A 25445-nucleotide genomic window follows, 5' to 3' on the forward strand; every position below is an offset into this window, starting at 1 on the left:
AACCAATCACTATTCATGAGAAGATAAGTTGAATACTTGATTTCTCAACCAAGATTCCCCTCCATGATTCAGTCCTCACAGATCACTACCATGTGTTGACCCATTTCTTCTTGTTTATCTGTGGTTTTCAATGTTGTTTTTGCTCATTTTATAATCCATTAGTGTCTGAAAGAAGTCTTATTGGGTAGGTTAGAAGCAAGGAGAAACTGGGAAGTTACCCTGTGTTTTGTGTATAAATTCTTCTCATACAATTTTCCTACTCATCTACTTCACTTGCATTCTGGAACCTCCACTGCCACTGTGATAATGTTCAGCTCAGTATGGTATGAAGAGCCTCACTCAGTTGATATGTACTGCAGATAATGTAAGAAAAATATAGGGTAAGTCTTTGCTGTTTGTTGTGATTTAGTATTTGAGATGAGGCAAACAGGACTACTGTTCTCTTCTCAATATTATTGCACATTCAATACTAAACATTTAGAAAGTTCATGATCCCTTGTTTTGTGACAAGCTAGGAACAAAATTCTTAGCCCCTTAAACAAATTAACCAATTAAAGCTATTCATAAAAACATTGGTCTAAATAAAAATACTTTAAATCTTGGAAGCACACCATGCTCTCTGCAATTATGCAACGATTCAGAGCAATTAAAATATGGTTTTCTCCAATTACCATAGTGATGATAATAACTTATGGGTACTATTGCTGAATACAAAGATTCCATGTTACCACTCATTCTTAAAGTCTCTTGTGTTGTCTTTCTCATGCTGTTTTTCAGTATTTACTTCACCTGTGAGCACACTAGCAGGGTCTGGGTCTCAATAAGTTGAAAGTTAGGGAAGGAAGAAGGTGCTTTATGCTCCCAAAGGTGGTGGAATGAAGATGTAGAGATATTTTATTGCTAAGTATGTATAGAGTTTCCTACTTTCAGTGATAGGGTTACTGCTTCTTATGAAAAGGACTTGCAAGTTGCTGTCCCTAATTCCAGAGAAGCACACAACTAGTGCTGTGTTTATTTATTTTTTTATTCTTTGCAGTTCTCAAATATTGATATTATATTCAATATATTATATTTCTTCCTCCTGCTTACATCCATAAAAACCCAATCACACTCAAATTCATGAGTTTACACAAACGTAAACATATACAAATACATACTATTTACTGATTCCACTTAGTGTTGTTTTTATTTCAATGTATTTAGGCTGGAAAATTTGAATTAGAAAATGTATCAGAGATCTGGTCCCAGTATAGAACAGTCTTTATATCTCATAGAGGCAGCATTCCTAAAAGAGACAAAGACCTCAGGAGACACCGAAAGCATGTGATCTGTGATTTTAAAATGCACTCAGCAAAACTATGGTTAATGAATATATCTTCTGTGAATTCACCAATGTAAATCATTTCATCATTGCCTCCAAAATACACTACAAAATTCGTGTTTCCTGAAAACACAACCAATGATCTATCTCATCAATAACCTTAAATAGACATAAAATGATTCTTTGGTTTTGTTCCACATATAAATAATGAGAATTATGAAAAGGAAGCATTGCTATGCAACAGTATTATTCAATTACATCCTCAACAGCAAAATTCAAATATTTCAATGCTTAATTGAAATATCCTGAAAATATCAACGCTGAATCTCTACTAATCATACTTTCTTTCTTCATCAGTTGTGGATCATTGTGTGAAGTGTCCAGAGGACCAGTATGTCAACACAGAGCAGAACCAATGCAATCATAAACTTATGATCATGATGAACTATGAAGACCACCTGGCTCTTGCCTTAATGGCCTTGTAGTTTCCATGCATTTACAGCTCTGGTTCTGGAGGTCTTTGTCAAGCATGATGACATCTCCAGTGTGAAGGCCAACAACCAGAAACTCAGTTACATCTTCTCTTCCTTATCTCACTCATTTTTGTTTCTTGTGCCCCTTGCTCTTCATTGGCCATTCCAACTCAGCTACATGCACCCTGTAGAAAATCACATTTGGAGTTGTATTCACTGTGGATGTTTCCACTGTGTTGGCCAAAACTGTGGCTGTGTTGATGGCTTTAATAATCACAGCCTCTGGAATAAGGATAAGGCACTTTCTGATTTCAAGGGCACCTAACTACATCATTGCCATCTATACTCTGATCTAAGCTATTTTCTATGCAGTCTGGTGAGGAGCTTATTCTCCCTCTGTTGATATCAATACACATCTGAGTATGGCTACATCATCATTGTGTGTATCAAGTGCTCTGTCACTGGCTTCCACTGTGTCCTTGGATACATGGCCTGCCTGGCTACGGGGAGATTCACTGTGGTTTTCTTGTCCAGGAATCTGCTTAACACATTCAATGAAGCCAAGTTCTTGACATTAAGCATGCTATTGTTCTGCAGTGTTTGAGTCAGTTTTCTCCCTGTGTACCATAGTACCAAGGGCAAGGTCATTGTGGCTTTGGAGATTTTTCTCCTTCTTGGCTTCCACTGAAGGCCTGCTTGGATGCATCTTTATCCCCAAGTGATACACAATTTTGTTAAGAATAGACAGACATTTTCTTCAAATGATGAGGGAAAAATCATCTTCCTGAATTTGTATTTAATGAATTCTCACTGGCAAATAGATAGTTGGTACATAGCCAAAAAATATTGGATTACATTGCAAGTTCTATCTTTTTTAGAATGACCTCACTATTTTCTCTAATGATGTTGCTTAGCATATCATGTCTAGTACTGTTTCCTACATTGTCTCTTATAACCTACTCAGCCATACATTTCATAAGACCTAGCCATTGGTCAATAATGCAAAGTCTAATACTCTTCTCTGCTCTAAAATGCAGAAGTGTTCAAAGTAAATTCAAACTTCTTATTTTAATATCTGAGTGAATGCTTGACTTTGATGCAGTTGAGGGGTGAGAGAAAAAGACAGGATATTTGTGAAAGTGTAAATTTTTTGTCAATGAGGGTAAAACAATATACCTCCTTGCAAGAGGATGATGGGAAGAGGATTCCAATGAATCCTAGGAGTTAGAACAGAAGAACTTAGAAGATAGTGGTATGTTTTGATAAACAGATGGAAAGAACATTACAGAAGCTGAATTAATATTTCTGTAGTTAATATCACATATTGTTTTGCAGAGGTCCTCATATGTATCCCCAACAAAATGCTCTTCACAACCACTTGTATCAATAGCTTGAAAGGATCAGATGGCTTCTTTGGGGCTTCAAGATTACCTGAACTCACATGTGCACATAACCACACATACACAAACACATAACTCAAGTTACCTATTATTTTTTGAAAATAGAAAAAATATTACAAAGACTCTGTACTGAGATTCCACTTTTCAATAGGCTCTTAAGATGTCAGCATTAGAAATAATCTACAGAGGAAGTATGAGATATGAGAAGAGATGACCAGGGCTCTCTTCATGCATATTCAAATTTAAATGTACTATAAAAGACACAATTAAGGAATTGATATGGGAAGAATAATTTGGCAAATTGATCTCTTGTAGTGTGTATGAATTTTAGATGACTCTGACCATCAAAACTCTCTGAATTTCTCAAATTTCTATTTAAGGAAATCATGTGTCTTAATACAAATATTTTATAATAAGAACTACAAAAGACTTATTTTTGTAGTATAAATATCCCTGGTCACAGTTTCTAATGGTTAGTTTTCTCATCTAAAAAAATATTTTAATTTCATTTCCTGTTTAAAGTTGTTTTCTAATATGCATGCTGTAACCACAGAGACCAGAATACAGTGTTGCATCATAAGAACTGGTTTTATGATTATTATTAGCTGCCAACTGGGTTTCTGTTGATGAATTTCTAAATGCTCTTATTAAATAATAAACACAGAGCCAGAATTTGGAGTTAAAGCCTGAGAAAGACAAGCCACCAGCCAACCTCACCTCACCAACTCTGCACCTTCCAAAAAGAGCTTCTTCCTCTCTACTCATGCCTATATGCCTTTCTGTTCTGTTCTCTCATTGGCTCTCTCAGTCCAGCTACATCACTTCATCTTCCTGCCCAGCTCTGTCACTTCCTGTCTGTCTGTACAGAGCTCCAGACCTCTATGGTGGGTTGTGGATTAAAGACATGTGTCACCATGCTTGGCTATGTTCCCTAGTGTGGCTTTGAACTCACAGAGATTCAGACAAATCCCTGCCTCCCAAGAGATGGATTAAAGGTGTGTGCTACCATTGCCTGACTTCTGTGTTTACTTATAATGGCTGACTTTTTCCTCTGATCTCCAATCAAGCTTTATTTATTAAAGTACAAATAAAATATCACCACATTTCAGCACAAAAGATCACCACATTTTCCCTTTTTTGTCTATTAAAAAATTTAAAAAGTTATAACTAATATAAGAAAAACTATATACAATAAGTATAGTAAGTGTATACATATGTACAAGCAATAAATACATCAACAATGTCTAGTCAATTTGCATCGAACAAATTCAGAGAAAATATTCCATTATCTATATAATCTTGGTGAGTCCAAATGTACTAATTGGACTCACCTAATTCACTTTATACCTATCTTCTATTACTAACAGAAAGCTATCTTATGATTTCTTTGAAAACTATACATTTTACAATCTTAGTGAGTTTATTTTCTGAAAATTCTTAACAAGGAAAACTGTAACTACAACTTGATAATCTTCAACTGACTCAGAGACCCAAATAGGAAATAATATTACATAGTAAAACAGGAAGTGTACACATGCAACTTCTGGAATATGAGAGTCTAATAATTTGTTTTATATAGACAAGGCCAGAAATTACATAATCATCGCAACATGTGAAGAAAACACTTCTGGAAATCTTCAGTATCACTAAAATACTCAGTATAGAAGAAAAATATTAGAACAGCATGAAGGAACATGTGACAAATGTATTTCAATAATTAAAAAAATAGAAAAACTGAGAGTCTTTCCTTTGAAACAACAAAGGATGAAAATACACATTCCCCTGGAATAAAAGTAGGCCTCTTTGTATTCTTCTAGAGTAACAAGTCAGAACAAGTCAGCAGAAAAGAAAAGAAGTCAAATTATCTTTATGTGCTAATGATTTTGTACTTGTACATGAGGCCCTAATTATTTTCTGTGAAAATTCTTCCATCTGATGATTACTCTCTGGAAAATAGCATCATGAAATTCAGGACACAAAATTAATTGCTCTTCCAGATAACAGAAAGGATCATACTGAGGAATGTATCGAGGAAGCAACTCCATTGCAGTAACCTCTAAAACATGAAATACCTGGGAATAAACATCACCAAGGATGTTAAATATCTTCATGGTGAACATCTTATAACACCAAGGAAAGAAACCGACAGTCACTGAAAGACGGAATCTATCTCACATTCTTCTGAATTGATAATTAATATTGTGCAAGTAATACATGCCTATATAATGAACAATACACTGATATTCTGCACAATGTTCATTGAAATCAAGAAAAAATGGGACTATGAAAAAATATCCTAAAATTCAAAAGAAAAACACACTCTGGATGGACCAAGCAATGCACAACAAAAAGAACAAAGCTGGAGGTATCATCATATTTATATTCCATTACACTCTATTGACATAGCTACAGAGGATCATCATACTGACACTACAGTATACAAATATTTCATTGGAGTAGAAAACCCATAATTAGATTGCACAGCTATAGCTAGCTAGCTTAGTATTGACCTAGATTTTAAAAAAAACACCAAGGGAAAAGACACAGCAGCTTAATAAATACTTTTTGTATACTGGCAATAAAGTGTTAGTATATCTAAAAGAATGTAATATCTCAAGAAGAAAAAAGTTAGCTCAGTTTAGAAAATGCACAGAACTAAGAGTTCTCAGAAGATGAAACACACATGGATGAGCAATACTTAATAATGTTCAACATCTTCAGCCACCATGAAAGTACAAATTAAAAATGTTTTGAAGATCAAATGGGGAGAGTGCTGGCAAGAAGGAAGAGTGAGGAAATGTGTAGAAAGATGGCTAAAATTAAAGGCTTTTGAGGAGTATTGTGTCAACCTAATACAGTAGAAGCTTTCTAAATTATACACATGCCTGAAGGGGATCTAAATAAATTCACTAATAAGGGAGACAGAGACCCAACTGGCCATTTCATCACAAAATGAATTGGGTCACATATAATTAAGTTTTAACCTAAAGGGATCCCACGGTAGTCACCAAAAAATCCAGGCTTTGGCCAGGATTGTAGGTTGTCCTCCAGAGACTGGTGTCAAGGACCAATTAATAAGACCTTCACAGCTTCACCTTCACAACAAATTAAACATGCAGAAGCTGATCTGGTGCCTTCATTGAGATTTCACCCAGTATTCTAGTATCTTTGATACTGAAATGTACTCTGGCCATTAACAAAAGAGAACTGTAAATGCTAACACATCCAAAAACCCTTTGATCTATAATGCTGTCCTGCCTGCAAGGTAACTAGGAAGGTTGCACAAATTTGTAAGAGTAAGCAACCAATAAAACCAATATCTGATTTGAATGCATAAATAATCAACTTGGGTGAAAAAGAATCAGAGATTAGTTATCTCAGTTATACAGTAAAAACAAATGCTACAGTTCTTTAAAAGGCAATAAAATGTCTTGTAATTATATTGTATTATATTCTTAGATCAAAGCCTTGTTCAATCATTATCAGAAAATCTTGCTTTTGCAATATACAGGAATAAATACAGAAATCAACAGCCAGATATTCTATTGAGAAAAAGAAAACTAAATTTGTAAGGGCTCTCTCCTTCACATATCTCCTTACAAGCCATAGAGAATAGCATGGAAGCATATGTAGAAAGAGTATATATATATATATATATATATATATATATATATATATATATATATATATATATATAATTTTAGCATATATACATTATATAACTTATGTGAATGTATATATCAACATATGTGTGTGTATATATATATATATATGTATAATTGTAAGATTTTTATGGAAACCCTGAATATACAAACACATGGGTCAGATTTCCATGACTTCTCTTGGGTTCTTTTCCTTCTGTATGCCCATTTTGACCAATTCGAATGTGTTCGATTATCTTTGTCTCAGTATATTTTTATTATTATCCCAAAGAACCCTGACTGTTTTCCAATGAGTGATAGAAATGGGGTGGTTTCAGATAGGAAGGGATGTGGGGAGGAGCTTGGAGGAGCAGAGGGAGGTGAAAATATAATCGGGGGACATTATGTGAGAGAAAATCTATTTTCAATGAACAGGAAGAAAAAGAAAACAAGTGTTGCACTATAGTGCTATGGAAAATTCAATTTAAAACATTAATTTAATTTCAATTATGTATCTATGCTTTTTGAGTGTGTTATTTTGTTCACATCTGTGTGTAGGTGTTCTCGGAAGCCAGCAGAGGGTATCTGAACCAATAGAGCTATTGTTAATAGTTGGCAGGGAACTGCAAGATGTGTGGATTGGTTAGTGAAACCATCTCCTCTGAAAAAGCCATTCATGACTGTAAATACTGAGATATCTCTCCATATTTCTCAATATTCTTTCTAGCTATTTAACAAAACATCTTTCTGTATTTTAAGTTTTATTCTTCTAACTCCCAGGATGCAACAGGATTCTCCTCTCTTCTTCTGCAAGGGGAAAATTAGTTTCATCATCTGGAAACATTCATTCAATCTACCACAAACTTTCTGTTTTCTCTTACATTCCATGTCACACATTCACTCATATATCAAAAGAATTATTTTTTTGCAAGTCTTACTTTGCATTAGAGAAAGAAAAGAACACATCCCATATGTGTAGAGGTAACCAACCATCTTATGAAATAAGAACCACAGAACCAATGCAAAGAAGAAAGCCAAGAGGTCAGAGCTAAGAGCTAAAACCTTACCCTTCATCCTGTGGTGGTCCTACCTCTCCAAAAGAGAGCTACTTCCTGTGTTAAAGTCTTTATAAAGACTTTTGGCTCTGCCTTCTCATTGGTTGTAAACCCAACCACATGACTGCCTCGTTACGGCCTGTCTGTACAGAACTCCAGGTCTTCCATGGTTGGTATTGAGAACATAGGCGTGTGTCTCCAATGCTGGCTGTATCCCTGAACACATAGAGATCTACCTAGCTCTGCCTACCAAGTACTGGGATTAAAGGTGTGCACCACCACTGCCCGGCTTTCCTATGGCTTGCTAATATCTCTGACCCCTGGGCAACTGTATTACACAGAGAAACCCTGTCTCAAAAAACCAAAAAAAAAAAAAATACAAATAACATTTTAGTACAAAATAAAATATCACCATACATATGCACTAATATTAAAGAACCAGGTCTTGTAAAATAAGAGGCTGAGTGGAAGATTATAGACCACAATGTACAGAAAAGTAGTATACATGGTAATTCTTGACATCATCTTTAGAAGAAACAATTAGAGTCACTAGCTAATGCATACATCTAGTATTGCATCAGAATAGGTGGTTCTGTATCAACACTAGAGTTATCAGTAACAATTTATGAAATGGGTGTTCAGGAAGATGTTTTCTCTCTTATCTTTTCAAGAGAATTTCTCTCCGGTTTAAACAAAATTATGTAGAACTTGGGGATAAAGATACATCCCAGCAGGCCTGAACTGGAGGCCAAGATGGAGAAGATCTCCACAGCAACCATGACCTTGCCCTTGGTGCTGTGGTAGACAGGGAGAAAGGTGACCCAGACACTGCAGAACAACAGCATGCTGAAGGTCAGCAACTTTGTTTCATTGAATTTGTCAGGGAGATTCCTGGCCAAGAAAGCCACAATGAAGCTCCCTAAGGCAAGGGAGCCATGGTATCCCAAGACACAGTAAAATGCCATAACTGAGCCCTTGTTGCACACAACAATGATGTGGCCATGCTCAGAGTGTGCATCAATGTCAATAGAGGGAGGAGAAACTCGAAGCCAAATTGCACAGACAATAATTTGGATGAGGGTATAGATGGCTATGATGTAGATGGGTGCCCCTGAAACAAGAAAGTATCTCATCCTTCCAGGGGCTGTGACTATGAAAGCCAGCAGAACAGTCACTGTTTTGGCCAACACAGTGAAAAGAGCTACAGTGAATACAACTCCAAATGTGATTTGCTGCAGGACACAGGTAGCTGAGTTGGGTTGGCCAATGAAGAGCAAGGGGCACAAGAAACAAAACATGAGTGAGATGAGCAATATGTAACTAAGATTCTGGTTGTTGGCCCTCACAAGTGGAGTGTCATGGTGTTTAACAAAGACCCCAAGAACAAGAACTGTGAATGCAGTGAAGCACAAGGCCATTGAGGCAAGAGCCAAACCCAAGGGATCTTCGAGGTTCAGAAAGATCACAGCTTTGTGAATACACTGGTCCTGTTCTCTGTAGGCATGCTGGTCCTCTGGACACCTCACACATTTATCCACATCTGATGGAGAAATAAAAATATGATTAATGCAGCTTCAGTCATTTCTTGACATATTACAATTAATTGTGTTGAAGAAGCATTGCAATATCTTCATTTGTTTCTGATGATGTAATTGAAGTACATTACTGCATACCAATGCTTCCATTTGAAAATACTCATTCATTATTTTATGAGGATTTAAATTAAACAATCATTATGTTGTCTATTTAACTGTGTTGATGATGCTATTTGCTATATTATCAGAAAGCACATGTCATTTCAGTACATTCTGAATGCTATGATGAAAAAACTTCAACTGGTAAATTGACAGAGAGTAAAATCATTAACCATTATTTTGCACGGTGTGTATTGTAAAGTCTTAGATTCCATGGTTGTAGTGCCTCCTGATGTCTTTCAGTCTGTTTTATGAATGCTGTTCTTGTAAATGATGGAGACTGTGTTTTCTATTTGAACATGTCCTATGGTACACTTTCTAGTATCAATTGACCAGCACAAACCCATTAACATAGAGAAAATACTAAACAGAATCAGTAGGGACCCTTGGCATCTGCACATGACATGTCAAGACCAAGTTCTCAACACAAAGTATATTTGTTTGCACCAGATGTCAATGGTCAGGAAATAGGAATCAAAATCATGAGATAGAGAATGAAAGAGAAGGATAAAGCAACAAGAGAGTTGGGGAAGGGGTTTTTGGACAGGGAGGACAAAGAACTGCCTCTGAATAGAGAGGACAGAGATGTTGCCTTTAGGAAAAAGGCAGTGTATAAAGGAAAAACGGGAACCCCATGTTATGATGAAGTGTTTAATTCTGATTGGATATATTAATTAGGAGAGCCACAAGGGAGTTTTTGCTAATTGTACTTCAATACTTTAGTAGCTAGACCTTGATAGTCAGTCTCAGGAGGAGAAAGCACCAAATAAGGGAACAGATCCTGGTGGCTATCTTTAGGAATGTAGCCTCATTTCTGTTGCTATAAAGTGAACCATGACCACAGTTGCTATGGGCCACAGGAATATATTATAAGAACTCAGCTGGTTATGGCAAAGCCACCACCTGAAGGGATCAATGAATTCCTTCAGAGGAAGCCAAATTCCAAGGAGCATTTGGTATTATTTGGCTTGTTATATATCAGCTGTCTTCTGTTATGAGAATCATGTGTGCTTTCATAGTTTTCCCAATTGATTTTTTCCTAAGAATTGCTAACAGTGTGAAGTGATCACTCTTTGGACATATACATTCAAGGTATCTGGAGAAAATCCCCAGAAAAGGCTTCCTTCCCCCCAGCCCATCCATTTCTTCCCTTTCTGCACTAGAACCAGATATTCCCCCTTAACCACATTAAAGGACTAACAGGAACAACAGTCCAAACCACCACACAATAAGTCTCCTAAATTAGGGTCGTTTCTACACAGAGACACCACCTAGGTCTGGTGGATCTTAAATAATAGCTTCACACAATTTAGCTCAGACCCTCCTTTTCTTACAGCATTCCTAACTTTATAGACCTCTAATTCCTTACCTAATCACTTCTAGGAATATTTAGATAACCTTATGTGCTGACAGCTATGCACAGTCAGAACCCCAGTTGAAGCCTCCCTGTAATTGTCATCATTGGCAGCATCCGGCCAGGTCCATCCACAGATCAAGGAAAACTACCTTATCAGAGATACCTCTGTACTCTCTAAGAACAGACTTAAGCATCCAGAGTAGCCGTTTGAGAAGGCCTGGCAGATGTGCCAAATAAGCTTCACTACCTGCTTTCCCAAATCTTACCTCTAGTTCCAGATCTCCCTTTAACTATCATCAGAGGCATCTAGCTCTACACAGGTTGCCTAGCAACTGATCACCCTTTCCCGGACCCTGCAGAAAAAATGGCAGATAGCTTGGACAGACAGGAGCCACAGGAAAAAAGGAAGTAGTTTTATTTTCTCCCATTGACCTAGTAACTTATAAATTCTTAACATTTTCTACCAATCAAGTTTAAGATTATAGTTGAGCACATAAGATCCCTCTTCTTAGATATTACCTAAACTTAGCCTTTAGTTAATTCATTTCCCCATTAGTCACTTCCCTTTTGGGTTGCAAATGATAATTAACAATTTCTGCCCCCCTATATGATTCTTATCACCCCTCCATTTGACCCTGGAAGCCTGGAAGCCAGGGATTACTGCTTGTAAGTATACTGGGACTCCCAGGACATGGAAGATGGAGAAGAAGATTGGGAAGAATAAATAACTGGACTAAGAGCTCAGTGTACTGAGATTCAATTTCCCAAAAATAGTTCTCACCGTTCCTAGTTCTCTCTCCTGAGTCCCTGGGATGTATAATATTAAGGCTAGTCCTTCTAATATTATACAAGACACAATAGTTCTTATGAAGGAAAACATTTAAATGAGTGGCTTATAGTTCAGAGGCTCAGTCTGTTACCATAATGGTGGGGCATTTTGCTATGCAGACATGGTGCTGGAGAAGAAGCTGAGCATTTTGCATATTTTGATCCATAGGCAATATAAAGTAAGCTGTCTCATTGTGTATGCCTTAAGCATTTAAGCGGCCTTGAAGTCGGCATCCACAGTGACACACTTCCTCCAATAAGACTACACCTTCTCCAACAAGACCACACCTTCTGATGGGGCCAATTTCATTCAAACTATCACTGGAATCTAAAGGATCTTAGCAAGGCAAAAGGAATGGGGGAGAAGCACAGAACTTGCTAGAACCGTATTTGCCATAATCAGCCTCACTAGAGTTCCTTCAAAATCAGTAAGATGTGTGTGTGTGTGTGTGTGTTTGTATATGTATATGTGTATCTACATGTAAAAGTAACAACAGAGCTCAAATATGAGAGTGATTGGATTTATATGAGGAAAACAGGAGGATGAGAATGAGAGAAAAATATTACATAAATATAATTTTTATGTTTTAAAATGAAAATAAATAAATATGTCCTCAGTTGGTGTCCTCACCTGGCATTAGGAATGCTTTATCCCTGAATCTTATTCATAAGAAGGAGTAACCCTATCTTGAAGGTAGAAACCTCTGTATATACTTATTTAAAAGCCTTACTTCTTGATTCCATCACCTTGAGGAATAGACAACCACTTTCATCCTTCACTAATTTCTGTCTGTATGAGACCCAGATTATGTGAGTGTACTCAAGTGTGAAGCAGATATTGATATAACACCATGATCATAATAAAAGAAGAACACTCAAGCAAGAGTGATAGCACAGAAAGTTTGTTTTGAGGAATAGTTCCCCATCCATAAGTTGTAATTTCTACCGTGGAAATTTTTTGAAATGAGACTATATTTGCTCTGAATCATCAAATAATTGAATAGATTGATGACATGCTTCTAGGTTTTAAGTCTTTTTTTCTTGAACAATGCATTTATGGACCCATGTAATTGGTTAATTTGTTTAGTGTAATGGGAAGTTGTCTCAGTTGTGAGGAGAATGTACTGCTCTTGCAGGAGAACTGTATTCAGTTCCAAGAACATATCTTGGGTGTCTCACAACTGGCTGTAACTCTAACTAAGGGGCCCTTGGATGCCACTCACATGCACCTGCAATTGTGTACACATAACCACCCATCTCACATACATTTACATAATTAAAGAAATGATTAAATTTTTGGTTAATTGTTGTTGTATTTATTGTTGTAAATACCCTTTACTCTTATATGGTTTTATATTTGAAACAGTTTCATTATAGTGTGTAATTAAATTGGGGTATGTTGTATGTATGAGTCCATAAAGATCAGAACACAGCCTCTAGGGGTTGGAAACCTCTTCCTGCTACATGTGTCCTAGGAATGAACTCATTATCAGATTTAGGAGCAAGGGATATTATTTCTGAAGCACCTTAATGGCCATAAATGTCCTTTAAGGTCATTCACTATATAGGATAACAGGCAAAATGAGAGAAAAATCTATGTATCTGCCATTTTTATGTAACCAACTCTAAACAAATAATCATTTGACAAGTATGGGCTGTGTAGGTGACAACACCATTTGACATAACTGTGGCTTGTTGCTTTCATACAAAACCATTTTAATCTTCTACTTTTTGGCATTATTAACTGTGTGCTGTATATAAACAAATTGACTATAGGACTCAATACTTCTACATTATGTGCCAATACTCATCCACAATTCCCTAGATTACAAATGACATTGAACCTTTGAAAAGGGGACTCTCTGGATATTGCTTGAAATCTTCTTAATCATACTGAATAGTTTCTTATAATATTACAAGTAATTATTTCCACTCTTCATTAATTTTATGGAGGACTTAGATTTTGTCTCTAGTACCCACGTGAAAGAGCTCAATGTATCTGATACACTAGTCTGTTCTCCATTGATTTCCTGCATGTACATGGGACCTATAATCTTATGTAAGGACACATACAGACATAGAAATAGAAAAAGTATTATTGAAGATTTATGACTGGAAACTAATCTACATGTAGTTCCAGAAAAGATTAGTCACTAGTTAAGACATTGTGCAGAATTCCCTCACATTATAGTTTTATTATCAAAACTGTTTCTTTGAGAAAGATCATCTACAATGGATTTTCAATGAGTCAAAGATATATGTCATGGCATAACATGTTATTTAAAGTGACATTGTTAATGATCATAGTCCCATAAAAACTAACTTGAGAAAGTGATATGGTTTATTTTTACAGATGTCTTTTAGAACCTTTGATCATCCCAGTGTGTTTGGGAGAAGATGATCTATGTGAAGGATTTATCTTAGCAGCAAACACTCACTTGTCTCATTAGAAACTTCATTTTCTGGACAGGGGATGCAATCAAAACAGCAGGCTGCATTTCCCTCCTGCAAGAATTCTCTGAATCCAGGACCACAATCAGCACTGCACACAGAGGGTGGCATCTGAGGAAAATTAGACACATGGTGATATCAGGAGTTTTACCTACTCCTTCCGTAACTATATTATATTAGCATTTTTAAATATTGATAAGCTTATTTTACATACACCAAATGAGTGACCACATTAAACTTAGTATGTTTTATAATGCAAACAAGTAAATGTATGAAAACAATCTGATGTGAAGTTGAGTAGCTTCTGAATCTTAGAAATTTAGGGAAAAAATGGGTTGTTGCTGTGAGCAAACATCATGGAGTGTAAACTTATTTTTTTAGTTAATTTTCATCACCTTGACAGAACAACCATAGAAATGTTAGAGGGAAACCTAACTAAAATATTTCTCTCCAAGGAACTAGCTGCTGTCATATTATTTATGCATTTTTACTAATGGGTAATTGATGTAGGAGTGCCCAGTCCACTGTGGGGAGTGCTGTCCCTAGGCAGGGCTGTAGGAGATATCTAGCAGAGCAAGCCAGTAAACAGTGTTCCTTCAGAGGTTAGTTGCAGTCTCCAGATTTCTACTTTGTCTTCCCTTTACTGTAACCCACGAGCCTAACTAATCCTTCCTCCTCAGTTTGCTTATGGTCAGTGAAGCAAGCTGGGATAAATGAAGATCTGCAACATGGGAAATATCTCTTCAAATCTCTGATAGGAAACATAAACTCCAGTAAATACCACTGCAAAGCATGATAAACAAAATATAAAAGAGAAAAACAGCTAAATATGCAGAGCCTGGGGCATTTGGGGTGAGGAAGTGCTGGATTGATATGTATGGAGCTTTAGGTGGAATGTTTCCTGTGGGGCATTTACCCACCACCCCCACAGTTCCCCAGAGTTATCTTAAGTGCAAGCAGCAGGTAACATTAGATAGAAGGATTTATTGCAGAGAATATTGTGGAGATAAACAGATAGAAAATAAGGAATAGCCTCGAGAGGGCCTGGAACCTATTCCAATGGGCCCTGACTGTCTCTGCCCCAGGGATTTTATAGAGGCGCCAAGGGGTGGAGCAAAAAACCTCCTCCCCCAGCACAGCCAAGTGCAGACCATCTCAGAGATCTGCACTCAGGCCCGTGGTCCTAATCATCCTCTATGCGGACTTGCTGGGTAAATCCATGAGGAACCCGAGAACGAGCTCCCACAGGTCCCCCTTTCTTAATATATAAAAAATAACTATTAATGGCTTACAGCAATCTCCAAGCTGTTACACCTCCCAGTATGGGAGTAGAGGATGATAAAGATGGCATTTCTCTTTTGAATTAGTTCCAAGGTGACTACACCAGTCTTAGCTGCCTCAAGCCCTTTCTAAACCAAAAACTCTTAAGGTGACTACAAACTTAAAGAATCCCTTAGCTTCATCATTACCATTAACAGGTTAACATAAATATTGCTATACATAGTCACAATTCTCTCAGTCTTACAACTCAAAGCAAACTCAACAGACTATTTGAATTAGCATATATGGTGCTATATATAGTTAACAATTTTCTCTGTCTTACAGCTTTAACTCAATCATTTGAATTTTCTTGCTAACACAACACAGGAAAAACTTCGATGTATTCACATCAAGCTTAAATATTTCCTTAAATCCACAAAATCAGGGTGCATTAATATCAATAGGTTAAACATAATTTCTGCAAACATAATTCAACCTTAATTCCACTCATAACTCCTCCTTTTCTTTATAATTTAAAACAAAATCTCAAACCTAGTTAGAGGAACCCAAACTCATACAATTCCTACAAACCCATCTTGAAAAGCAATCTTCTCAATCTAACCATTAACACTTTGAAAACTTAGCAAAACATCCAAAAGCAGTTTCTTAAAAAAACTCTTTACACTTTAAAAGTAGTCTCTTATTATACCCCATGTGCATTTCTTACTAACAAAACATGACATTAATCCACTCAATTTTTGAAATTAGACTAAGGAATATTAACTCTCCCCTTTATAATTTAAGCAAAATCTCAAGCCTAGTTATAAAACCCAAACTTTTATTTAAACACTTCCATTTGTAACACAAAACCAGTTCCATAAGTAATTCCATTTTTACATAAACAGTTCCACAAAACAATTCATGAATCACCAGTTAATAAAGCATATATGCATACACAAAACTGCATCTTGATTCTAGGTAGAAATAAATTTCTTCATTTAAACAGTTCCATTTTTAACCCAATTCCAGCAAACAGTTCCTAGGTCATTACTATGAATAAACTCAAAATTGTCCCATTGCAATGAAATCTCTATTTATTTCATTAGTCCCAAAATTCAAATGATAAATTCTGGTACTAGCCTTCCAAATATGAAGAAATTCATAACAAAAATCTTTTTGTAGTTTTATCTCATTATTTTAAGTTCAAAAAGTTCAAAAAAGTAAATTCTGGTATCAGGCTTTCACTTCCAAATATGAAGAGATGTTTTACAACCAAAACTTTTTGCTGTTAACAATTTCAGTTCAAACAAGCATCTCTGCAACTTTTATCCTCACAGAGACCTTTTTAGGCACAGTAATATTCTAAATCGCACCGTTTTTTATGCTAGCTCAGGTTTCTCTGTTGTGTCAATTTTCCACGGATCTCAGCTGCGGATGGTTTGTGCTGGTTCTGGCGTCTGCCATTCTTTGCTTCTTAGCGGCTTCTGGAACGATTTTTTTTTTCTTTTTTCTTTTTTTTTTTTTTTTGTTTTTTGAGACAGAGTTTCTCTGTGTAGCTTTGCGCCTTTTCCTGGATCTCGCTCTGTAGACCAGGCTGGCTTCGAACTCACAAAGATCCACCTGCCTCTGCCTCCTGAGTGCTGGTATTAAAGGCGTACGCCACCACCACCACCTGGTGGCTTCTGGAACTTTTTTAAAACCGCTCCGACTGCCTGCTTTGCAGTCTGCTAGGACACTACCTTCTGTGTCTCAGGTTCTTTCACCATATACATTAATAGACTCACACTTAACATTTACACTTTTTCACAAACTCACATATAACATTTTTTGCCTTGCAAAGCATTTAGACTCACATTCAACATTTACACTTTTTTACACACTCACATATAACGTATTAATATCTACTTATTTATACTCCTTAAGGAAACTATAGAACTACTTTAGCAAATATATTTCTTATTACTTCTTATGTATTTCTTATGTTCATTCCATCTTATTTCTTATTTACAACTAGCATCTTTACTTCTTACAAGCTTATTACTACATGTCTTAGGACTACCTTAGATTCTTCTTGCAAGCTTATATTCTTTTTTTTGTTTTGTTTTTGTTTTTCGAGACAGGGTTTCTCTGTGTAGCTTTGTGCCTCTCCTGGAACTCACTTGGTAGCCCAGGCTGGCCTCGAACTCACAGAGATCCGCCTGGCTCTGCCTCCCGAGTGCTGGGATTAAAGGCGTGCGCCACCACCGCCCGGCTCGCAAGCTTATATTCTTAAAGGAACTCTATAGATCTATTTTACAAACTTATATAGGGCTACCATTAGCATGTATTTAACTTAGCAAACACCTAAAGATTTCTTAACAGAGATCTAACAAGAGAATTTTTACAAACTCACATATCTTATTTTCATCTTTTTCTACTTCTTACTCTTAATTATTATCACTATCTCTATTAGAAAGATTCTCTTAACTAGACAGGAAGTACATACATCATTTCTAAAGTTTAGAGTTTATAGTCAGCTTTGTTATAAAGCACTGGAATTTAGTGAGTGCTGCTGTTAGAATTGTGATAGTTGTTGCTAGGGGACTGTAACTTTCCCAGAATGAAGCCACACTCCAAAGTTGCCGAGTTCTCTCAGCCTTTCCGAACTGGCAGAGATGCACTGTCAGTGGTGAATGGTTTTTAACTAGAGGCTGTCCCTTCACCCAAATTCATAATAGCTCCCCTAAGTACTTCAATTCAGACAAACATTTCTATTATAGCAGTGCTTTTGGTTTGTTCTACAGAAAAACTTCACTTCACGCTGAGGGTGAACTTACCGTATTTAGCTGCTGGAAAGCTCTTCACCAAATACTGCGCAGCTATTAGGTGATATAAAGTATTTTTCTAAAGGAGCTAGTAAAGCCACAAGTGGCACAGCTCCAAAGTGTATTTAGTATTTTCACTTCATTAGCTTTAACTCCTGATATTAGCAGCTGTGATATTTAACACTGATTTCTAATAAGGAACTTTCAGGTGAAGCAACTCTTTTTAAGACAGCTAGATTTTCTGAAGTTTGTTTCCCACCTATAAAGCAGTCATTTCTTTTTGAATGCTTGTGTCCTTGTCTCGTTATTAGATTTGCAAAGGAATTACTCATTGCAGGCTGTTTGTCCAAAAGGCAAAGAACGTTTTTTAATTTCAACATAAGTTTCTTCATATCTAAGACAACATTCAGTGTATAAACTGCTTTCTCAAGGATATTAAAGGGGCTTGTTTGCTCTTAAAGGTAGCTTTTTGTCTGATCTGAGTTCTCAAGAGATAAGATTAAGCTTTCTAGCATTGCTTTGAGAAGAAACTTCATTCTGAGATGAAAAGTTTTTGAACAGTATCACCATCTTTAGCTGAAATACTACATTTCCCAGAATGCATTTCCTTTATATCAGTCCCTTATTGCAAGCTAGCTTTTGGACTTCATTTCCCATAGTTCTTTTTGGGTCTGAGAGACAACTTCTAAGTTCTGTTTTTACCAGACTTGCTTACAAATTCTTGCCCGGAAGGTTTGAACAAAGTTTTTTGCTTTTGCAACAGGAGATTTGAACAAGCATTTTACATTTTCAGCTATGGCACATTGGGAGATTTCTAATCTTTCCTCACCTGGCTTCAACAGGTGTCTCTCCTTCATTTTGAAAAAACCAAGCAGATGCCATAACAGGCTGCTCAGTCTTCTCTCAGAGATCAGGCCTCAATTTCAGTTTCCTGAGAATTGAGCAAGCAGTTTCTGGGAGGGCCATGAACAGTGCAGTAGCTCCCTTTCTGCACATACTCTGACTGCTCAAAGTTCAGCCAGATGTTTACTCTCTGGGGCCCCTCACCAACTTTGAGTTATGTGCAGTATTTGCTTGGCCAGCCAGCCCCCATGGTGGCTCAAGGACAAAGCCTGGGACTTGTGCTGGACTGCCCCCAAAGTAATAAATTGTAACCACCAATCAGTAAATTCAAAGGTTACATACCCTCACCCAATTAAAAGAGAACAGAGATAAAAATAAACAAATCTGACTTGCACACGTGCAAAACTCCCCCAACCCCCCTGAAGGGCTTGTGGATTTTGCCTTTAAAAAGCTAGCCACACAAAGAAAAAGCAAGTTCCTCCTGGCCTCAGGGTTACTATGAGTGAGTGCTTTGAATCCAGCTTCCCTGCCTGTGGCTTGTAAACAGAAATAAACCATGCTATTGCATTCTGTACCTAAGTTCTGTGGTGGAATCTTTGGGGTCCCAATCTGGGCATAATATTTGATGTGTTGGCCGGGAACCCCAGAGACCCCACCAGGACCCTCAAGTGTCCAAAGGTTTATTGACATCTACCAGTAAGAGCGCTCTCTGTCTTGTCTGTGTCTGTCATGTTACTTTTTTTTGTACTGGACGATCGATTTGTACTTTGCAGGCTCGATTTGTACTTTGCAGGCTCTCACTGGGACAGACGTGTCTGGACAGTGAATCTGGTGGTGAAGGGAGATGTCCCAGAGCCCTAAGGCCACCTCAGAGGTGACCATTTGGTTTAGAAGATTCTTTGGGTATCTTCCCCCACGGTGGGAGGAAGTGCCACTTTGTATTTTATCCTGGGAATTTGTCAGAGACATTTTGTGGGGTTTTTTGGTATGTTTTGTTGTGATCATTGTTACTTTACTCTCTCTTTCTCTTCCAAGAAAAAAAGGTGCATGTCTGACTGACAGGGATGTGGAAGCCCCTGATGTCTGTTTGATCAAGGACAGAGATCCTCAAGTCTGGATTGTTTTTGGTGTGATTGTGCCTGGAGGGTCACTCCCCCCAGATCACATCAGGCTGTCATTGTTCTTGGAGCTTTGTTGGTTGTCTTGTTGGGGCAAAGTTTTTTCATGTGCCCTTGGTCTTGTGTGTAATGTGTTAATTGTTCTCATTGTTGACTTGACTGTGATGGACGCTATGGGACAGTTCCCTTCTTCTCCACTATACCTTTGCCTAGCCCACTGGAAGGATGTGCGAGCCACAATAGAGGGAAGTGGGTCCCCCACCCCCACTCCCCGACTGAACTGAGATAAACAGGTAGCTCCTGCCAGGTGGGGCTTGCATACTGCAAGAGGGGCTCACTAGCTGTGAATGAGGCTGTCGTCATCTCAGTGCTGATGTCTGTACTTGGATTGTCTGTGTAAATGTTATTTGTTTCTGTCTACTAACCTCCCTTATTTTCCTAGAGGAAGAGGAGGAGAGAGAGGCATAACAAAGGCCACATCCCTCCCTCTGTAGCTCTCTTGCTATCAGGACTGCAGCCAGCTGGCTGCTCTTATGAGGGTGGGGGTGCGTGCTCCAGGTACAGGTGGGCAAAGACAGGAGTTCTGGACAGGACAATGGGGAATGCCTGCAATTGACAAAAACTGTGTGAACACTGAGCAGAGAATCTGACTTTAGTCAGAGGAGTTAACAAAACCTTTTTTTAGGAACACTGACAGCTAAGGACATGCTCTATGCCCACTGCTCCCCCTCCCTTCCTTTACTGTGATAACTTCAAGGTCTCTTCTGCCGGCCAGCAGCTTCTCTTGTTAATGCTTCTCTGTCATTGTATTGCTTAAAAAGAAATGTTAAATTATCAGTTCAAGATAATGGGAAAATTATGCTTTTGTTTCCACAGGAAAAATAAAAATTTACATGGGTTTTGGTCATTTGAGTTCAATGGGTTACAGATATTTGCCATCATTTAAGAGAATTGGTTTTAAATTATTGTTGGTTAAGATTAAAAAAATGTTTTAAAATATAATGTTTTTATGAAAATACGAAGACTTGAGATATGAGGATAAAAGTTTAAATAAATGATTTTTTGGTTTGAGAAAGCAGTTTAAGATATAAAAATTTAAAGGCTTAAGCGTGTCATGAGGGTTTAAATATATGATATTTTGGGTCTAAATAAATAGTTTGAGATATAAAAACATAGAACTTTAAAGTTTAACTTCAAAGTTTGAATAAATTATGAGATTTAAATAAAATTTATATAGGGTATAAGATATAAAAATAAAAAATGTTTTAAAAAATATGTAGGCCGGGCGGTGGTGGCACACGCCTTTAATCCCAGCACTCGGGAGGCAGAGCCAGGCGGATCTCTGTGAGTTCAAGGCCAGCCTGGACTACCAAGTGAGTTCCAGGAAAAGGCGCAAAGCTACACAGAGAAACCCTGTCTCGAAAAACCAAAAAAAAAAAATAAAATAAAAATAAAAATAAAAAAATAAAAAATATGTAAAATGCAAGTTATTAGAATATGTAAAAGCAAGGTATAAAGGTCTGAGGATAAAAAGGCTTAAGTAATGATTTAAAAAAAATGACTTGAGATATATATAAAAAAAACATGTTTCAGATTTCTTTGTCTTGCTATTCTGCTGTTACGTTGAGACTCCAAAGGGTCATAGTTGTAAAAATGTCTGTCTACTCTACAGGTATGAATGAAAAATGTGGCCACATGTATGTTTGGTTTTGAATGTCTGAGTTTGCATGTCCTTTGTGTTAAGGAATACAAGTTAATACTAGTCATCTGGCTATTCAGATACTAGTTTAAAGCATAAACTGTTCTATTAAAATAAAAAAAATACCCTGAGAGGTATATTTGACTAATATATCTATAGGAGAACAAATTGGCATGGTTATTGTTACCAAACTTAGAGATAGTTTCAAGATTAGGCCTAGATTTGTTTGGCTCAGATACATTTAATAGATAGTGGTCCTCAAACCTGTCAAAGGTCTGGTGAATATGGCATTTACATTATTTGATAAAAAGATTACTATAGCAAACAAAGACTCCAAGTTCCCAGCTCCTAGCAATGACTCCCAAGGTCTCCAAAGAAGATATGGAACAACAACAAGAAGATGCCACCTGAATTGCGGACAACACCAACCACTGGGCAAGATACTCTGACTCAACACCTGCTGCCAGGGATCCGGCATAGAAAAAATGGACAAATGAGACACTGACAAGATAAGGTCAGTCTTTCTCCTCCACAGGGAGAATTTCACATTATGGGCCCAGCAGCCAAGACTGATGCTATCCTGACACCTGTCCTGCCAACACTATGAAGACTATAGGAGCTTGGAATGATGGCAGTCTGGGTAATGGATAGTATCTGTTGTTTTTTAAATAGATTTAAAAGTCTGCACTCAGGTAAAGTTTATCCTTCTCAGATCTTTGATAGCATTGATGACTGGGCTAGCTATACCTTTCTCAGCTTAGTAATTGATTGATCAATGAATTAAATAGTTAAAGCTAATAAATCTCTTTAAAAAAGATAAACAGGTTCTAAATATAGAATTACAGATGCTTTTCATTGGGCCAAAGAAATTTCAGTCCAATCTATACTTGGCTCTCTAGATAGAAAAGACACTATGGATTTCAGGGCAAATTGATAATACTACAATTACTAAGACTATGGGTCTAAAAGTTCCAAATAAGTTTGTAAGTTTAACTCCTGTTCCTAGTTTATATCTGTCTCAACAGGTTTCCACTCGGCTGACAGATACATCCAAGCATCATTTGCTGGTGACAACCTACTGCAAATGACTGTGAGCCCTGAACTTGCTGAAAGCTGATATGGACCAATTTAGCTGATATGCCTACCAACTCTTCACCTGGTCAATATAACGTTCCCTCTTGTCTTTGACTAACATTCTGGCTTTCCAGGGCCCTAAAAACAACGTCCCAACGTCAGCAGGAAGTAATTACAGAAGACAAAACATTGCCCTTGTCCCCCCCCCCCCCCCCCGGAATGTTAGATCAAAAGGGAATTTCTTGTCATAGGGAACCTGAGATAAAGTTCCAAGTTCCTTGAGGATAAGGAACTCTGTCAGCCATCACAAGGCTTTTGGCCCTTGTGCTTCTGCTAATTATTGTTGGCTCTTATATCACTGACGTCTTATTCGTGTCTCGGTACCACTAAACTGAGGATGCTAGAATTCCAGTATCCACCTCTAAACCCATGACACACTTGCAGATAGCAAAAACTTAATAAAGGGAAGCTTGCTTTGCCATTGATAATAGAAAAACTCTTATGTTCTGGTCCAATTAGTCTCTGATGTGATCTACTACGCTGGTGATAAAGTCTTTTACCAAAAAGCAACATCTCCATGATTGGAGATGATATACAACTCAAGGGGGGTATGAAAGGACCAAGCAGATGCCAAAACAGGCTGCTAGGTCTTCTCTCAGAGATCAGGCCTCAATTTCAGTTTCCTGAGGCTTGGGCAAGCAGTTTCTGGGAGGGCCATGAACAAAAGACATAGTCCTTGAAGTAGCTCCCTTTCTGCACGTACTCTGACTGCTCAAAGTTCAGCCAGATGTTTACTCTCTGGGGCCCCTCACCAACTTAGAGTTTTGTGCAGTATGTGCTTGGCCAGCCAGCCCCCATGGTGGCTCAAGGACAAAGCCTAGGACTTGTGCTGGACTGCCTCCAAAGTAATAAATTGTAACCACCTCCAAAGCAATAAATTGTAACCACCAACCAGTAAATTCAAAGGTTACATACCCTCACCCAATTAAAAGAGAACAGAGATAAAAATAAACAAATCTGACTTGCACACGTGCAAAACTCCCCCAACCCCCCTGAAGGGCTTGTGGATTTTGCCTTTAAAAAGCTAGCCACACAAAGGAAAAGCAAGTTCCTCCAGGCCTCAGGGTTACTATGAGTGAGTGCTTTGGATCCAGCTTCCCTGCCTGTGGCTTGTAAACAGAAATAAACTATGCTATTGCATTCTGTACCTAAGGTCTGTGGTGGAATCTTTGGGGTCCCAATCTGGGCATAACAATTTGATACTGGCCCCCAAATCAGAACTGCACCTGCCTCATTAGTGTGCACTGAGGCTGGCATTTCTGATAGCAACTTTTCTCTGGGCTTGTGTTTGTCTTAGCCAGTCAGTGAAAAATAAAAGCATTTACAACAGCTTTTCCATAGCTCCTTCAGAGAGATTTTCTCCCACTGATTTTATTCTAATTTTGCTTGTTCCTTGCCCCCCAGATGCAGAGTTTCAGATATCTGTCTGCAGCTCTGTACCTCTGCTAGCTGCTTTTGGAGGTAGGAACTTTTTTTTCTCCCAGCAAATCTGCCTCAAATTCTAGCACCTTTTTCAGGTCATGCATTTTCTGGGGAGGATTATGTCCCTTCTGTTTCTTCAGAGTCTTTCTCCCAAAAGTTCCCAGTTTGGTCTCAGTTTGTCCCCTCTACCCCAGAAACAGTTTCCAACACTACAGTGGCGGCTTTCCCTGCTACTGAAGGTAGGAGCTTTTTGTCTCTTTCTGTTTTCGGGGTCTGGTTTTCATACAGACTGAAAATCTAACAAGGAAGGTTTTTGCCATCTCTAAGCTCACATTAAGACAGTTGTTTTGTTTTATCAGGCCTTCACCTGGCCCAGTCCCCCAGTGGGTTGCATTTGCTTGTCTGGGTGCTCAAGGACAGAGCTTATGCCAGAGGCAATCACCCCTTAGGGCTACAATCCCTCATCTCAGGGAGTCAATTGAAACAAAGCTTTTCTCAAAGAGATGCTTTCTCTAAAAGAAAAGAAAGCTTTACTCCTGGATAGTTCTGTTCTGCCCTGGCTGGGCTCTTTCCCCAGACATCATTCTGACTCAGCAGCACAACTGCTTCAGATACAGTTCAGCTTTACTGTTTTCCCAGAAAGGTCCTTATTCTGATAGGAAATGTTTTTCTTAGATTTCCTTTTTGCAGCTGTGGACCTATCAACCCGGGACTTTTAGGAAAATGGACAACTGTGCCGTTTCCACCAGCTTTAGATTTGGTTGTTCATTAGCAATCTTTCCCTGAGTCCTGCACCTTCCTGCCTCAGCACTGTGCTCCAGGAAGTTTACCACTTCAGGAACCCTAGTATCCCCGAAATCCACTCCAACTCAGAGATGCTGGCCAGTCGCCTCTGAGTTTTTGCTCAGAAGCTAGGATACAATGTTAACAGTTTGCATTGCTTCA

General features: G+C 37.8%; 1 protein-coding gene and 1 pseudogene across 1 annotated transcript in view; one reads left to right on the forward strand and one right to left on the reverse strand.

Moving 5' to 3' along the window:
- The window catches only part of LOC131903357 (vomeronasal type-2 receptor 116-like), a 90646-nt pseudogene extending 88064 nt beyond the window's left edge, over positions 1–2582 (forward strand).
- Positions 2583–3676: 1094 nt separating this feature from the next.
- Positions 3677–25445, reverse strand: part of LOC131903366 (vomeronasal type-2 receptor 116-like) — a 39755-nt gene continuing 17986 nt past the window's right edge. Inside the window, exons 2-4 of the mRNA XM_059253900.1 lie at positions 14208–14331; positions 8548–9430; positions 3677–3725 (exon numbers count right to left, since the gene is read on the reverse strand). Of these exons, the coding sequence (XP_059109883.1) occupies positions 3677–3725; positions 8548–9430; positions 14208–14331 (1056 nt within the window). The remainder of the gene's footprint in view (positions 3726–8547; positions 9431–14207; positions 14332–25445) is intronic.

Source organism: Peromyscus eremicus, chromosome 1, assembly GCF_949786415.1.
Source record: "Peromyscus eremicus chromosome 1, PerEre_H2_v1, whole genome shotgun sequence".
Taxonomy (NCBI): domain Eukaryota; kingdom Metazoa; phylum Chordata; class Mammalia; order Rodentia; family Cricetidae; genus Peromyscus; species Peromyscus eremicus.